The sequence below is a fragment of the Trachinotus anak genome, unplaced genomic scaffold, assembly GCF_046630095.1.
Source record: "Trachinotus anak isolate AG129_WGS33_773 ecotype Australia unplaced genomic scaffold, CSIRO_AGI_Tana_v1 ptg000015l, whole genome shotgun sequence".
Classification (NCBI taxonomy): Eukaryota; Metazoa; Chordata; class Actinopteri; order Carangiformes; family Carangidae; genus Trachinotus; species Trachinotus anak.
The window spans coordinates 1,027,893-1,045,365 of NW_027273866.1; the positions used below are offsets into that span (position 1 = coordinate 1,027,893).

The 17,473-nt window shown below is 42.2% G+C and overlaps 1 protein-coding gene across 5 annotated transcripts in view; it reads left to right on the plus strand.

The window, feature by feature from the left end:
- Positions 1-17,473, plus strand: part of LOC139632594 (AT-rich interactive domain-containing protein 1B-like) — a 196,470-nt gene that overhangs the window by 70,571 nt on the left and 108,426 nt on the right. For 4 of the 5 annotated variants that reach the window (XM_071497584.1, XM_071497583.1, XM_071497580.1 and 1 more), the window contains 2 exons: positions 361-525; positions 14,231-14,335. In XM_071497584.1, coding sequence (XP_071353685.1) covers positions 361-525; positions 14,231-14,335 — 270 coding nt within the window. The remainder of the gene's footprint in view (positions 1-360; positions 526-14,230; positions 14,336-17,473) is intronic. The other variant, XM_071497582.1, reaches the window with a different exon arrangement.

A 17,473-nucleotide genomic window follows, 5' to 3' on the forward strand; every position in this document is an offset into this window, starting at 1 on the left:
CTGATCGAGATGGAGATAATGTAGAGAGGAAGATGCATTTGGCAAGCCAGAGGACATAAAGTTTGAGGATTCTGCAGTGTGAGTTCATTAGGCAGAGGACTGCTGGGAGACCGGTGTCAGCCTGGTCTGAGCTAAATTAAGAGCCTTTTAGCTGAGGGACAAACAGATGAATTGGAAAATGGATAGAGGCCAGGTTGTGTAGGCTCATGTGGGATGTTTTTGTTTTTATTTTCCAATCATTCCAAGAGGATTTTAGGTTAGAAGACTCTCTGGCTTTTAATTTAAAGTAGAAGTTTTGCTGCTGCCTCAGCCCTGACCTTAATATCCCCCCTCTAACTAATGTGTGATTGGTTGTTTCAGCAGGTGGCACCGTATGGCCAGCAGGGGATGGGGGGCTACAGCCAGCAGCAGCAGCAGCAGCAGGCGGGGCAGCAGGGAACCCCTCCGTACTTCAGCCCCCCTCAGCAGACCCCTCCAGGCCCAACCCAGAGTCCCTACCTACAGCCTCGACCACCACCACAACAGGTACAAACACATACACATATCCTCGTCAAACTCAGACCCTGACACACACAGCACTGTGTCCTATGTGGCAAAAAATTGGACAAGGTACTCAGTCGCAGCTAAGCCTAAAGACCCCTTTGCGTGCCATGAGCGAAAATTGAAGTGATTACCATAACTCAATAAATAAATATGAATAAATACATCACATGATACGCAGGTGTCATTTATCAAATGTAACATCAAGAATAAAATTTGACATTTCAGCAGAAAAAGGATTCCATCCAAATCTTGTTCCATGGCTTGTATTTTAATATTTTAGTAGTGCAGAGCCTGGAGAGAGCATCTTAAGGGATAAATGGTGAGTGTTTTGTGTTTGTGTGTAAATGATAGTGTGGAGTACCAGTGGTCCAACATGCCTGGTCTGTGGGTCGTATTATTCCCTTGCATTATTCATAAGAGGTATTTTAGGTAAATCTCACTCTCTGTGGATCTGTATATTTTCATATTCACTCTCCCGCTCTCTCACACAACGCTGGACAGAGTATAAGCACATATTGTATATTTCAGAGGCACACAAGCCCGCCAGTGCAAACCCAATCCTCAGCACAACGAAGGGCCTGTTCCGCAGATATGGATCGAGACTTGTCCTGCCAAGTTTCAGCATGATGATCTGTAGAGGTTTTCCAATGGGAAACTGTGTTCAAGCAGTTGTTTTTGAGTTTTAAGTGAAGGCTGCCCATGTGTTTCCCATCCACTCTGCAGCCAGAGGGATCTATCAGCCTGCTTGGAGTGACTCTGGCTAACAGCCCTGCCCTGGATCAGAACAGAGCAGAACAAAACAGCAGGAGAGGGAACAGAACAGGACGAGACGGGAGAGATTGCAACAGAACCGGATAGGAAAGGACAGATCAGATAAAACAGGGAGGGAAAAGAGAAGACAGGAGGAATCAGATGGGTGAAGTAGGGGTGCCCTGAGCCATTCTGTAAGATCGGTATCAGGCATATTTCAGGTCATCAATATTGGCTATATTAGTCCATATCCAATTCTAATGCACAGCATCAAAACGTGAGAAGTGCAGTGTGGAGCAGATGAGTGATGTAAAGTAAAATTACTTCGGTTCTGTACTTAAGTACAGTTTTAAATATGTCGGCATTTTACTTGAGTGTTTTCATTTTGCACGACATAGTCTTTATGATGAGTGTGCTGGTCATGCTTTGAGGAAAAAAACTCCCACACACTGTCTTATACACTCGAAGTAAGAACATTTATTAACAACGATTTGGTGCACGGACCTTCATCAGGTTATTTTACATACTTTAAAAGTTCAGTGTTTCCTGCAGTCTAAACCTTAAAATCCAGGGACTTAAAGTGCCATTCCTACTTTTGTAGAAGTGAAAGCTCTGGATTTCTCTTTCAGTGCAGAGCGGCATGATCAAATAAACAGTAGCCAATACAAGCAGCCAGTATCCACATTGACAGCTCATGCATAGAGGGTTGAACAGGACATAACTGTACACAGCAGAGATTGGGATATTTGAAGAAAAATGTGCCACCCGTTTCCCTCAGTAAAGAGGCTTTTTGCAGCATTTAAAAGCATTAACAACACCAGCAGCGTACAATATTCTTTATTCATCCTTTTTTTTTAGCCCAGACACTGAATTGGCCATTAGTGGTTCACAAATGTGAGTAGACTTATTTAGGATCTGCACAAGCTGATGCCATTTGGCAGTGGTGTAGTTTTGTGTGTCAAGGTAGTTACACTATGATTTACAGAGATGTAGTTAAATCTTCCTTTAGACAGCCTTGAATATTGAGCACACCAAGACAAATAGCCAAGGAAAAAGCCGCTGTGAACACAAAAGCAGGTTGTCAAAGAAGGAAATCGTTAGTCTTAACAGTAATTTTCATACTGAGCGAACATTTCAGCCAGCATGCCTTTTGTCTCACACTGAAAAAAGCACTTACTCTTATTTCCTCACTTAACATGCTCTCACACACCGACCGTGCAGCCTACTGAACAAACATTTTTCCCTCTAACTGGGAGAAGCTGAGATCCATGGCCATGTTGACATTTTGTGACAGAAATAGTGTGTTTTCATCATTGCTGATGATGTGGTAGCAATTGACCCTCGCTGACATTTATACACCAGGTAGGTCAGTCCAAGTACTCTGATTGGCCAAAGCCCTGTTCCACCTGTGCTGATAGGGCCCATATTGGTTGCCATGCCAACCACTGTGGTGACCAGGGAGCTGGTTTCCTCCTGTTTGTCATTGTTATGCATGCACGCTACTTTAAGGGAAAACGGTTCAATCAGCACACACGCTTGTTAACGCTGCATAAAAGCCACAAGACCTTCAGCAGCCACTGCTTCAACGTTGCATCCCGCTGGCTTTACCTATAATCAAGAAATCTTTTCTATGTGTTAGAGCAGTATAGCAATTTATGTCCCAGTAACACAGCAGGCAATATGCTAACTCCTCCTGGTTCCTGTCTGCTCACCATCAGAGTACAAACCCAACTAAATCCACTCTTTTCCATCTGTTAATAAGCGACCAGCTCTCATACTTTTATAGTTATATAACATTTCTACATTTTGACTTGAAAAAAGCTTTAACAGGAAACCTAGCTTTTAATGAACAAGTGCAGTTAAAGGACCAACCAGCAGTCCAATTCATCTGAAACTTAACAGGCTTGATATATTCACTGTATCTAAATGGAAATGTATAGCTGGTAATGGCTAGTTGTCTCGAGATGGGGGGTGGGGGTGGGGTGGGGGCTAAGTGTAGTGCTCTGAGCAGGATCATTTCCAGCTTGTGTAACAAATGAAAAATCCAGGTCCATGGACTCACTTGATTTCAGCAGTTTATGTTAAAGTAATTGCTTAAAATACACAAAACATTGATTATTAAACAAACATGACATTTTACACATAACAAAAACCATCCTATGCGATGGCATTAAGACAAAGTTAATAGTCCATTGATTGAGTGAGAGAGCAATTTAGAAAGGGAAAGAATATCAGGAAATACCAGAGTAAATTTAAATAACAAAGAAACTAGGTCTCTGTCTTTGATTTTGGATCCAAGAGTAAACATGTTTGGAAATTGTACTTACACAGTGCAATTGGCCAAGATTACAAATAGAAGATTTGGTGTGCTTTCAGCTCAGGGCTGTATTGCTTTCATTTTTCTGTTCTGAGGGAGTGTGCGTCTTTCTATGAGTTTTTGTAAGTGTGTGTCTGTGTGTACACTAATCAGCCAAGTGTGCTGCAGCAATTCTGAGCTGTGAAAAGGTCAAATGGTGACCTTTGTCTGTGATTCTGGGCTGAAATGAGACATGATGTGAGCCGCACGGAACGGATTACACGCACGCACACGCACACACACGCACACACACACATGCACACAATTGCAGGCGCATGCCAGATTAGGATGTCATTGTGGTTTTGACCCCTGTTTTTTGACCCCGCATTACTCTGAGAAATCCAAGCTGAAAAGTTCTTTATTTTGTTCTTCCGGCACTCTCCGTAGTTCTTTTTCCCCCACTCCACTCCCATTAACCCTAGCTAGAGGACATCCTCCAGCTGATGGAACCATTCCAGCTGCCTTTGACACAGAATTTGCTCTGCAACCGACCGCTATTAGTTGGTTTTGTCACAAATCGAAGTGAAAATGCCGTCTTTCTTTGAGTCTATTGCACTACTGTGACCTCATCTGATTGCAAGGAGCGGAGCAGGCTAAAAAGACATTTTTAAGACATCAAGGCTGATGCGATGAAAAGGCTGATGATATAAAAAATAAAAAAATATATAATATCACATCAGGGAAGAAGTAGGTTTGAAAAAAAAAATAAATGTGGGTGGTTTGCTGGTGTATTTGAGTGCTGTGGGTGTTTGAGAACATCAGATATTTATAAAATGATGAGTTGTAGCTCTTAGAAACACTTAAACTTATACTTTAACTTAATTGATTGAGATGGCTTTTTGGCCTCATACACTACTTGCTTTATTATTTTTATGTGAACATGTCACTTTCTATCAATTACTGTCCAAATAAGCCTCACTACTGTTCTAAAATTGTAAAAAATATATATATTTCTGTGATATGAGAAAATACAACTTCAAGTGATTATATCTGGAAGTATATTCTTAACAGACCCTGTTAATATCAAGATACTAGTGTTTTTGGTCTGATTGTTGGCTTCATTCACAGTGTGAGACAAATCGCATAAAAGGAGAAAATCTGTGCCCTTTCTTCCTTTTCTTGGCCATATTACACTTGACGCACAACAGATGAAGTGCATGATATTTTGTTACTGTCTAATACTTTCTACCTCATAAAAACGGAAATGAGAGAGCAGTAATTTGAAGAATTTGGGGATAATTTTTTATGGCGTGTTTGCTTTATTGGATAGTATACACTGGAGTGTGACAGGATTGAGAGAGAGAGAGGGAGGAGGTGAAATGCAACATTGGCCAGCTGCCAGACTTAAAACTCATAATGTTGTGAGAACATGGTACTGGCTTTGATTGACTGTTTCATGGAGCAGCCACTATTTAATTTTTGTGTTAAATTTATGTTTAGAGAGAGATGACATGTAACAGAATATTACCTCTCCATTTAGTATAATATAAACTGTATGGTGAATATGATACTGAGTGGTATTTGGGTGAGTAGAGGACTGCTGGTCTTTGAAGAAGGAAATCATTCCCTGTGACATTTACTCCCCATAGTAAAAACCACCTATCCACTCTCCTCTGTGAAACTGATCCCACTGGTCGTTTCCTCTATTGGCCTTAACTATTTCCTCTTCCTGTCTGAGAGTAGGCTCAGGGGAGCAGTGCTGGTGCATAGAGGAGCTCTCAGCTGATTGGAGGAGACAAGCTCATTTTACAGGGACCTGAATGGAAGGAGGGGGGATTCATTGTTTCAGATGCTGCGTAGTGATGGTCATGAGCATAACATCACACATCCACCATGTGGTCTAAACTAGAAAAATAGGATGACTGCTCTAAGGCTGGCAGGTCAAGTTTTTAATACTATTTTACTTTTCGTTTGAAAAGACAGTAACTTTGCACTATTGTATGAATGTGAATATGAATCAGACCACTGGAATATTTCAAAGTTTTACTTTGAAAAATTACATTATTGCTGTTCTGTAAAAAACATGTATCAACTTTTTTTGGTTTTAGCTTTGTTAACTTTTCAGATAGTCCAATGGGGTTTGTAAATGGTTTTTGTGAGAAGCTGCATTGTCACAGCCCCTGAAGTGATATTTAATCCCTAAAATATTATGAAAAATTAAAAAAAATGTAAAAATCAACAAATTTGAAGATACATGATGCATAAAAGTGTGCATGAACATTGTGTCATTGTGTCTGTTTCTCATAAAGGCAATTCATTTTAACAAACTGCTCTCACCACAAACTCCACTCTGGTTGTACTGGAGGTCTGGCTTGTGTCACAGAGTCTTCTTCAGTTGATGGAGTTTGCCCAGCTGTTAGAGGACTTCTCTGCACGAGGACTTCTAGTCAGTGTTGGCTCAAAAGTTGAGACTGATTAAAAGCTCCAGAAAATTGACTAAAACTGAAGCAGGGATGAGGTGTTAAAAGGAATCTAATTCATTTTCCTATATTGTAATTGCTTTCAGTGTGAAGTTTTGTAGGTCACTAGTGAAAACTCTGTGAATAACAATATGGTGCTCACATATATCACCTGGGTTCTGTACTGTTCACGACTTCTAGTGTGTTATTTCCTGCTTCCTGTCTGTCACCCCTCCACGCTGCAGCAGCAGGCCCTTACCCCCACCCTCCTCCACCCCTGCTTTTAATCACACCAGGTTAATTAAAAGGCCATGGAGCCTTTCTGCTGCCTGCCCCCCTGGCTTTATTACCCCCTCGCTGTATACTTGCTCTGCTGCCTCAATCACTGTGGCCGCCGCCGCCGCCGCCGCCACCCCCCCCCCGTCGTGCACACACACACACACACACACACACACACACACACACACACACTTTCACTCACGCGGAAATGGGAGCTCACCTTGATGATGGTGGGAAGGTTGAGGGGACAAGACAGAGGAAATGAGAGCCAGGAAGGAGAGTGTGTGAAGAGGGAGAGTGAATAGGATGTGGGGAGAGCAGAGGGGAAGGTGGGTGGGTGGGGCGCCCAAAGTTCAATGTCATTAATTGGTCACCATTTGAATATTAAGTGAAGAACTCTGTTAATTAACAGGATAATAAAAGTGCTGCTGGCTGGAAAGGGGTGGACAGAAAGAAGGAGGGAGCGAGGGATGGAGGGAGAACATGCTGAGGAAATGGAGGGCATATGGTGGGAGAGAGAGGGAGAGGAGGAGGTAGAGAAGAGAGAGAGAGAGTGAGGCTGGGTGCGGGGTGATAAGAGGGAGAGAGAGACGTCCGTGGGTAAAGGTCTGGCAGTGGTAATTTGCAGAGAGCCGCGTTAATTGTCATAACCTTTTAAATGGCAGAGTTTATCGGAGTCCTCTAAATGTCCCTGCGTATCGCCACGGCAACCCTGGGCCTGCTGCACTCCGATTGGCCGCCGCTGACGAGCACTTAAGCTTGATGAGTTTTCGAGCAAAAACTAAATGATAAAACTGAAAGAAAAAAAAATTATGTATATACTGTATATGTCAGCTAGGTTTTGTGTGCATCAGTGTGTGTGTCTGCATGTGTTTGAGACAATGTTTTTAATTTAGTGTGTTTTTTACCTCCACATTGACTGACATTCGCTAATTGCTCGACCAGAATCTGCCATTGTTTTTTTTTTTTTTCTTCTTCTCTTTTCCCCCCTTTTTTGATTTATGTTTGTTTTTGTACAGCCGGGCTGCAATTCAAATGCAAATGAACGAGAACGGGAGAGGTGTTTTTGGAACGGTTAGGACAATCATAATGGCTCAGAAAAAAAGGGGGCCGGTAGTTAGCAGCACAGCACCCTAGGGGCCTCATTTAGCTGCCATTTGTTAGGAAATGCCGCTACATTTGTTCCTGGATACAGACTTCACAGACAGGGAGAGAAAGAGAAAACACCAAAAAAAATGTCACAGTCAAAGTCAAGCTCGCCAACACGCCACTATTGTTCCTCCATGCTTTAGCAAAAGTCATGTGGGTGTACACCAGTTTGGGTGGATGTCCTCTTAAATGTGAGCCAAAGCAATTGAAGTGAATGGGCGGATGGGGGTGGTGGTGATGGGGACTTGCAAAGAGTGTGTGAAGAGAAGATGGTACAAAGACTGGCTCTTATTTGATTAGCCTGTGTCGGGGAATGAGAATGAAAGCCTTGGCAACGGGATGTGCATCTTACACCGATAGCTACATCTGACATCATCCCTGAGGGACGGCCTGCACACAAACTGGTGACGGTGTGCATGTGCATTTCCTTCTGTGTCTGCATGTGTGTGCTTCTGTTTATATGGGCAACAATGAATACTTGCTTGTGGCTGTGTGCGTGTGTGTATACAAGCTGTGTGTGAGTGCGTGTGTCCTGTGTCAGAGCTCTGGTCCTCTCTTGTAGTCTCTTTGTGCTAAAGGTCAGGGGGATTGCTGAGATAGAATCCAGTCTGAAGCACACAGCACTAGAACAGGCCCTGCTACAAATGGACCCATTAAGATAGGCTGGACACAGACATACACAGACACACACACACACACACAGCTGACTAATATGTAGGCATACACACACAGGCATCCTCACATATGCACATACAGCAGCTATTTCCATTCTAATGTTCACCTTTCCCGTGATGATAATAATAGGCTGGAATAAATGCCCATGATTTACATGGAGTTTTTTTGAAAAGGCCGTTGTAGGAGACGAAAGTGGGTCTGTCTTATAATATATTTACAGCATATCTAAAGTAATCAGAATGTATCTGCAGTGTTTTCCAGGTATTCAGCAATGGATCAAAAGATGTAAGTGTCAAGAAAACATGGAAGACAAGCATATCATAACCAAATGTTGATTTGTCACATTTTCAGAACACGGTGTAGCTCGCTCTCACTGCTGATTGTTGCTTCAATTACGGCTCAGTCAGTCTGATTGGTGTGAGCACATGTGCATATCTGCAAGTCTGAACCAGTGCATGTGTGAACGTGGGGTGTTGAATATGGATGTCCTGACCCCTCCCCACCACCACCGCCGCCGCCGCCATCATCATCATCATCAGTGCCTCTCTGATGCGTATAAGCTTTTTGAACACGTCTGGTGGGTGTGTAATTTTTTTTTCTTTAAAGACCAGTCGTTCTTTAACAGCTCGGTCAAATGAAAGTTAAAAATACTGCCTTCAACAGTAATTACTGGCAGAGAGCAGGGTATACACACATTTGCGAACAAAATACAGACAACACAGTTTAAACACACTTCCTCCCTTTTACCTCCGTTTGACCCTTCTATCGCCATGTCTTTCCCCAGTGTATCTGACTGGGAGTGTGTATAAGAAAAACAGTGTGTTTGTGTTTCTCAGCATCGTGTTCAGTGGACATCAGAAGCTCCCTGTCCCTGGGGTAATGTGGCAGGAGGTGTTGGCCAAATAGACTGGTGTTGATGGTGTGCGAGTGTGCATGTCTGTATGGTTAGGGTGTGTGCATGTGTGTGTCAGGGGGTGGATGAGTGGGGGCTCTCTCCTAAAGACACGCAATTAAGCTTAATTTTTAATGAATATTAATGGCATTAGCGTCAGATTTTGTGGAGATGTGCATCTGCCAAGGTGCAGGGGAAAAAGGGGGATGACTAATTCATTTGGTAGTCATGAGGAGAGCGGCTGGAGACAGGGAGGGACTGGGGGAGAAAGGGGTGGAGGTGGTATTGATGAAGAGGAGCAGGATGGAGAAAAGGATGGAGATGGAGAAAGGGAGGTGGCATGGAAAGCTAGACGTGGATAGAGAGAGTGATAAGGAAAGCGATGGATAAAGTGGAAGAGATGGGGAGTAGGAGGGATGTGAGAGGTGTGGAGACAGCCGGAGATTAATGGGGACAGAGAGGAAGAAAATGAGAATGAGGAAGGTGCAATGATGGAGACCGAGGGAGCAGTTAAAACTGAGGAGAGAGAGGGAGGGTTGGAGAAAAAATAAAAATAAATACATTTATATAAGACAAAAGGGAGGAAAAGCACAGCAAAAAAAGCTAAAAAAGAACAATGCAAGTAGAACTGTTCCATTTGAGTTCGCAGATTGAGAGCCAATCAGATTCATGCAGGACACCTACTGTATTGCAACATCTGCATATAAATTTTATAAAAGCAAGATAGCCCAGAGCAAACAATAGCAGTGGAAAACAGGATTAAAAAGCAAGCATGTTAAAATTTAAATTAATAATGCTGAAGTACAGTTTGAGGTAATCCACATCTTTTCCTCACTGTTTAAAAGAAAAAAAGATCATCGAGACACATGTCAGCCAACACCAGCTTAGTGTAATGGCTGTGAATTTTGCTCTGGCTGCTTTCTGTTGTGTCAAGTGGTGGCATCAAATGTGCTGGCTTCTGTCATACTAGTTTCATTGCTGATTTTCCGAGACAGGCAATCAAACTTATACAAGCAAAGCCAGGCAGCGTTTCACCTCGGTCCCTGCTTGAATATAGAGTTAGAACATGTGAAGTGCATTAGACCAAAAAGGCCCAGTACAACATCCTAAACTAAGTCTGAGCCATGGCTGGAAATACTATTTGAGGTGGCACTGTGGCTCAGACACCCATAACCTGCAGCACTGGAAATTCAGCCAGCTCTAGGAGGCGCTGTTCGTCAGCTCAAGATGACCCTTGACCTTTTCTTTGAGGAACAGAAAATCTCTCCTCCAGGAGTCTAACTTCACACTGACACAATACAAAAGATTCAATTTCAAGCCGGATTGAGTACTTTTGGAAGCGGGTGCATGCGAGTCTCATATTCCAAACAATCGTCTGCGTGTAACATCCACATGTCTCTGCTTCTCGAACATTTCACACTTACAGACCAACCGTTCCAGAGTGGCTGGGATTAACGTGGTGCTACAATATTGATTTACGTCTGCATAAAACCTCTCCGGCTCTATATATTACACCACATTCAGCAGTCATCTATTCAATCAAATCTAATATTACACTGCCTCTCCACACAGCTGTCTAATAGCATTTAACTCACAGTTTGATTCCTGCATTCCCTGATGTACTTCAAACACTTGCCTTCAATATCCTTCATTCGTTTCTACTATGCCAAGATGAAGTCTTTTGAAAAGCATGGAGGATGAATGAGCATGTCTCTGTGTGTGCGCATATGGGAGTGTGTGCATGTGAAGACAGGATTAGCTGTGGCCTAAGGCTTAAGGTATGGAGTAGAGTGTATTTTAGAAGCTTCTAAATTAGCTGGGAAATGGGATTTTGAGACAATGGACTGGAAAAAACTCAAATGAAAGGATGCACTCGCAGCACTCCTTCATTTGCCTCTGATGTTCTTGTGCGCTTGCTTTTTCTAGTCTTTTTTTCACCGTTGTTTCTCTCTCTCCCTCCTCTTTTCGGCCTCCTTCATTTCTCCTCTGTCTGTCTCTTTTGCATCTCAGCTTCTGTGTTTCTGTCCTGGCCTCTGTGTGTTTCTGCCCTCCCTCCTGCCAGCCTCTGTTTCCCTCTCTCTCACCTTCCCTGTCCATACTACAGTTGACAGTGATGATGTAAGAACGTGAGTGTAAACAGTAGTATGAGGCTAACCTCACTTTGACCCACTTAAAACGGAAATCCCCTCGAGTAACACACATACACACACACACACACACACACACACACACACACACACACATACAGACTCATATGCCTGAATAAATATTGGACTTGGGTCAGCAGCCACTCTTCTGTTCTCAATTCACTGTGTGAGCAACTGTCTTTCCATGTGTGCATTTTTTTTGTCTGTGAACTGAACTGTCACATGAGTTTGTGTGTGTGTGTGTGTGTGTTTGTGTGTGTGTGTGCTTGCATGTGTGTGTGTGCATGTGTTTGTGAAACACTTGTCCACTACACATCTCTTCTCTTTTCCATTTCCTCTCCTCCTCCCTCCTTCCCCAGGTCTTTATTTACCTGTGGAGGTGTATTTCTGTCCAAGTCGGGTTTCTGCTTCAAACGAAACACGTCCGACCATGTAATAAAAGCCTGACGTTTGGCGTGCATCCAGGCTCCCAGTGATAAACACAGGGGGGCTGTGCACACAAATACAGCGCTTGCCCCGGGCCCTGATGAGGAAACTAGCATGGCTTTGTTTTTAAAATAACACCTCCGTTCTTTGCCGCAGTCCTGTTGTGTCTCTCTGCACCCACCCACTTACGGGGTGAAATATGATCCAGTGATCAAACCACATGTAGGTGAACAGGGCTTCCCCTCTGGCTTTTAGACGTGGTTAGGGGGATGATTCTGCTTGTTGGCTTTTAGGTTATGATTGGAATAAAGACGCTATTGTGGCAAGATTATTGCTTGATGTTCCATTTATTTGGCAAAACTCTTTTCATTTTGGATTTTACTTGAAACCAAAAATCCAAAATGACCTTGTTAAACTTTATTTATTCAGGACATCTAACTGAGATCAAGATCAAGAGGAAAAAAATTGCATATACACATCATCACAAGACAGTTCAGTCTCACAAACACACACACAGACAGACAGATTAAAACAATCACAAATATTGAATATATCAACAAGTGTAACACTAAAGTCACTCAAAGGAGTGAGTGCCTTCTAACTTCTTACATAAACAGATTTAAAATTATTTTTGTTCAGCACTCTGCCTTTTATTTACTGTACATGTTTGTTTTTTCTCTTACTGTGAACACTTGAACTGAAATTACATTAAATGAATGAAAAAAAACATCTGATTCACAAATTTCACACAAGAACAGGTGTCTGTAAGTAAATGTTTGTAGTTTTTATTTTATTTTTTTAATTTCAAAATCCAGTTACTTTTAGTCCCTGAGAAAACTGGGTAAATGTGGTCATTATGTCATAGTACCAGTAGAATTTTGATCAGTATTATTACAAACACTTCACAGGATTTTCTTGCTCCATATTTTGCTCCATGTTTCGACAAATTGTGGAAGAAAAATGCCAGCAAAATGCCAATTTAAAAAAAAAAAAATTAAATTGTGATAAATTGTTATGTTAAAATAATTGAACAGAAGGCTCATTCACAAAGTGTAATGACCCACCCTTAAACATATGAAACCACTGTAACATGTTCAAGTATATTACCTACACACAGCACATTTAAGAGCACTGCACAAGGGAGACGTGGCCTTACAGTGGGTGGAGCATGAGTACACTTCATGCTAAAAATGGCACTTTGAGTGAGTGTCCATCAAATGCCTACAGAGAATATACTGAACACTGACATTTCAGGAAACATTAGGATTTTTTTTCAGAATTTTTGAAATTAGTGCTTTGGTGATTTAATTGGCTAATAATTGAAATGCGGATTTGAAGGGACTTCTCTAGGGCATTTAAGGTCATTACATTACATTTTCTTAATAATGGATGAATGAATACATTAACTTTTTATCTGTGTGAGTGCAGCTTTTAAAACTGCGTGCAACGTTTTGCAGCTTTGCAAGTATTGTATGTATGTAAGAAATTATCTTGAGATTAGATTTCCTAAAGAATCTACAAAAGTACTGAATTGGTATCATTCAGCCTGGATGCACAAATTATGACACATTTAATGCTCTAATAATAGATCCATTTCACATGATACAGCTCGCACTGAGAAGGATAATCTTCAGCTATAAAATTATATCACCTAGCTGACAGGAATATTGCCCACCTACTACAGTATAATCACACAACTGATAAGAAATCAAACTGTGGGGGGAAAAATGGATTTCGAAAGTAAAAACCTGAGGACACCCTGCATGTGTGTATATAACATAAATGTGTGGTTGTGTGTATGTTGTGTCTGGTTGTGTGTGCAAGCACTCGCTTGTGATCTCTCGCCGCGTCTCGCCGATCAGTTATCACTAATCCTTCCACTCAGAGCTCTTTAACAAGTTGCCATTGTGCTGCCGACGCTTAACATGATGGAGGAACGACCTCCGTGTGAATGAAAAGAAGAGGGAGAGGGAAGGAGGGAGAGATACAGAGGGAGGGAGAGGGCAACACCTCCGACAATGGGGAGAAAATTGGTTTACACTAGATAGGCTTGTGATTACAGAAGGAAAGAAAATGACTTAGATTGAACAATAGAACTGAGTGTGTGTGTTGGTGCGTGTTTGTATGTGTGTGTGTATGTTTTGAGGATTAGTGGGTGGTTAGGCCGGGATTTGGTTGAAATGAATTGGTGGGTATGGTGTGCTGATGGGTGCATGTTTGGATGATTTTCAGTCTGCACGTACGTTATCAGTCTGTGTGTGTGCGTGCATGTGTGTGTCTGTGTGGTTTTTGATGCAAATTTCTGACCTACAAAGTCTTCTTCATGTGAACAAAAACCAGGCTATATACAGACACAAAGTGACAGCTCCAGCTCCAATTAGGAGATCACATGATACAAAACACTGTAACACTCAGATAACTTGCCTAACAAAGTCCTTGTAGGTCTAAACACTGCCTCAATAGAAATTAAGGGAGCTTGCCCTTCTCAATACATAGTTTGTGTACACATTGTATGTATATATTACTTTTATGTTACTCTTTTAGCTACATATAAAGTATAATCTTTTGATTTGTTGATCATTGACTCTGTGTGTTTCTCTCTCTGTCTTTATAGGAGGCCCAGCAGGAGAGCTACAGCACCAGGGGTCCTGCTGCAGGGAATTCTGGGAAGGCCAACAACGAAGATGGCGTCTCCCAGGACCGCCCCTCCAGTCTGCCGGTGAGTGACAGTTCAGACCACCAATAAGATAAATGGCACAAACAGCATTACATATGAGCCGGATCTCATATATCTCAGAATTAAAGCAAAAGAGTCCTTCGTTGCAGCAGACACCAAAACACAGCTATAAGATTCATAGAAACATTTGTTGTTTTTTTTTTGTCTTCCTCCACTTTCTGTATTCCAGACTTACCGTCTAATGTTCACTTGTTAAGCTTTTCTGTCCAGTCAAATGGCTCCGCTCACTGTGTGACCCGCCTCTTTGTCTCACATCCCATGGGACGACATGGATCTGACTGCGCATTTCAGAGCTCATGTCTGTGTTTTGACTGCCGACCGTGCAGAAGGCAAAAAAGGCCACATGCATCAGCCCATGGTCTCAGCGTCATGCACTCACTCACACATACTCCCACATGCACAGAAAAGCATATGCATGGACACAGACATTCCATGCAAACCCACATGCGCTGCCTCTTGGCATTTGAGTGAGCTAAAAATCGTTAAGCAGGTTGACTGGAGGAGTAATTGAGAAAAAATTGTGAGGCCAGGCTGATCTATGAGGGGAGAGAGATGTGGGCCGCTCCAATTTTTTGGCTAAACTAATCGCTTTTTACTCTCTATCATTTCTCCCCTTCCAGCTCCGAGAATAGAATAAATAGACATTTTGCAAAAGTCGCAAATATTGGCACTGCTTGAGGTGTGTGCCGTTTAATTTACCAGATACTTTGGAACAGCCTCAGGAGTAGGGGGAATAAACTGCAAGGAAAGCTAAGTGTATGAACTCAAATTAAGCCATAATAGTTTCCATGCTCTGGTTCTGTTTGTGTGCAATGGTCGTCCTCTTTGTTTCAACACACACTGATGGCAGTCTTTGCTTTGTTTCAAATCACTGGCTAATTTATCTGTCAGTTTTCCAAGTGATTCCTGTTACTCCACTTTCTCATGCACACACACACACATACACACAGTCACGCACTCTTTCTATCTCTTTCTGTTTTTTTCCCTCCATGACATACTACTTATAGTATGTCATCTGCTTTATCTTGGCATTTCTCCTTTTTTCTTTCATTTTCATTCTCCCACACTCTTTACCCCCTGTTCCCTTTCCCTCTCTGTGTTTCCATCTAAAGCAGCATCATGAAAGCTTTTCCCCCCCCTCGTGCTATAATGAGAAATGGCCTTGATGTATCAGTGTGTGAATCTGGAGCGAGAGAGCAAGGCAAGGCGAGGAGCCACTGCAGTCACGGGGGCCGTTCTATTTGAACCACAACCACTATCACCCCATATTCCCTCACCACTTTAATCCTGGCGTTTTACCCCTTGGGTTCTCTGTGTGTTTTCACATCCCATCCAAAGCGCATGGCTCGCAGAGATCCTAATCGGCGGCAAGTTTTGATGAGAGAGCGACAGAGATGGAGAGAGGCTGAGATGGATAGATGGACGAGGAGAGAGAGAGGAGAGAGAAATTGCTCGGCGCTTGCCAGGCTCTTCCAGCAAGCTGTCACGGCAGAGATGTAACCGTTTTTTTTCTTTTTTCTCCCCCTCTCTCTTTCTCACTCTCTTGCCGGCGTTTGATGTCAGATCTAAAGCTGCTGTCATCTTTTTTTTCCCTTTCTCTCTGTCAGGAGGGAGGGAGCGCGGGTCGGCAAAGTGTCATGTTGTTGTTTTGGGACGAGTCTGCTGTGTGATGTGGCGGGATTTTTGAAGGGAGACCAAAGGGAGAAAGTGCTTTAGTAACTTATCACAAATGCAAGTCACAGTGCCCCTAGGTTCTTTTAAAATGTGATGTATTGGAAATACAACAGGCCTGGTATTGTATAGCGTTGTAGAGTATCTGTATCATTAATGCTCTATTTACATAACGACAAAGTAGGTGCTCACCATGAGCTCTTCAGCATAGTTTCTATGTAGCATTAGCACTGATGTTAATGTTCATCCTGTGTATAAGTTTTACATTTCTGTCACAGTGGTTGGTGAATGAATAAATTAGTGAATGGTGTTTTCCACTGTATATGTTTGTAACACCTTTGTCCCCTCTTATCTGCTAAAAGAAGCTCTGCACCTTTGGTAATCTGTTACCAGCAGTCAGCATCTGTTTATTGACAGCTTATCCATTTTAAACTGACATTGGCGTCTTTAATACAGGGTTAGCATTAACACTGTGCTAGTCCTCTTGCAGTATGTCAAGCCTCTTCACATTTGCTGTGGTCTAGCTAAGCCTGTTTATCCAGTTGCACATAATAGTGAGTTCAGCAGCCAGAGCAAAGATTGTTTATTGAGAAGATGACGCACTCCATAGTGAAACCTCTTGGCTGAGCCGGCAGTAGCACCTATATATTTTCTCCTATATTTTCTCCTTGCACAAAACATAGAGATAGGAAAAAAATACTAAACTGTGAATATTAGCTTAAGGTGTCACCGACATATTGCAAAAGGTGTATAGTAAGTTTTACCTGATCTCCTTGCATGTATTGAAAAGATGTAGTACCAAGGACTTACACCAAGGTCTCCTACTGCACTGAAGCTTTAGTGATGTCTCTCACATGTAAGGTGGATCAAATCATCTGCCAAATGACTAAATGTAAATGTAACATAATCGAAATCGCTAGATATCCAAGTGCAATATTCAAATCTCAGGAGCTGCAATTTTTTTTTGATAACAGTAAAACGTATCACAACATTGTTGTGTATTGTTAGCATCATCATCGTGTTGTCATCATTTTACATTTTTTTCAGTGAAAATGAAATGCAAAAGCAATCATTTCAACTGAAATCTCTCACATCACAATCACAATGTCTGCCAAAATAATTGCAACATGATTTTCTTTTTTTTGCATATCTTGCATCCTTATCTGCAGCCAAAGGCCATGACTTTTCACATAACTATTTAACTCTACTGTTCACTTGTTCCATGTTACATGTTGGTCAACACTGCTTAGGACAGACGTGGCAATTACTCTCATGTAAGTTAATGAGGGGGGTGTTACAGAGCTGGACAGCATGATTGGCAGAGGATGACATGTTGACTGCTGCTTTGTTATTTCCTGCTGTGTATGTCGGTGACGTATCCGTAACATAGAAATAGAGGACGAGTGAGAGCTCTGTGTTTTCCTCCTCTCTGTGGCATCCATAGCCCTT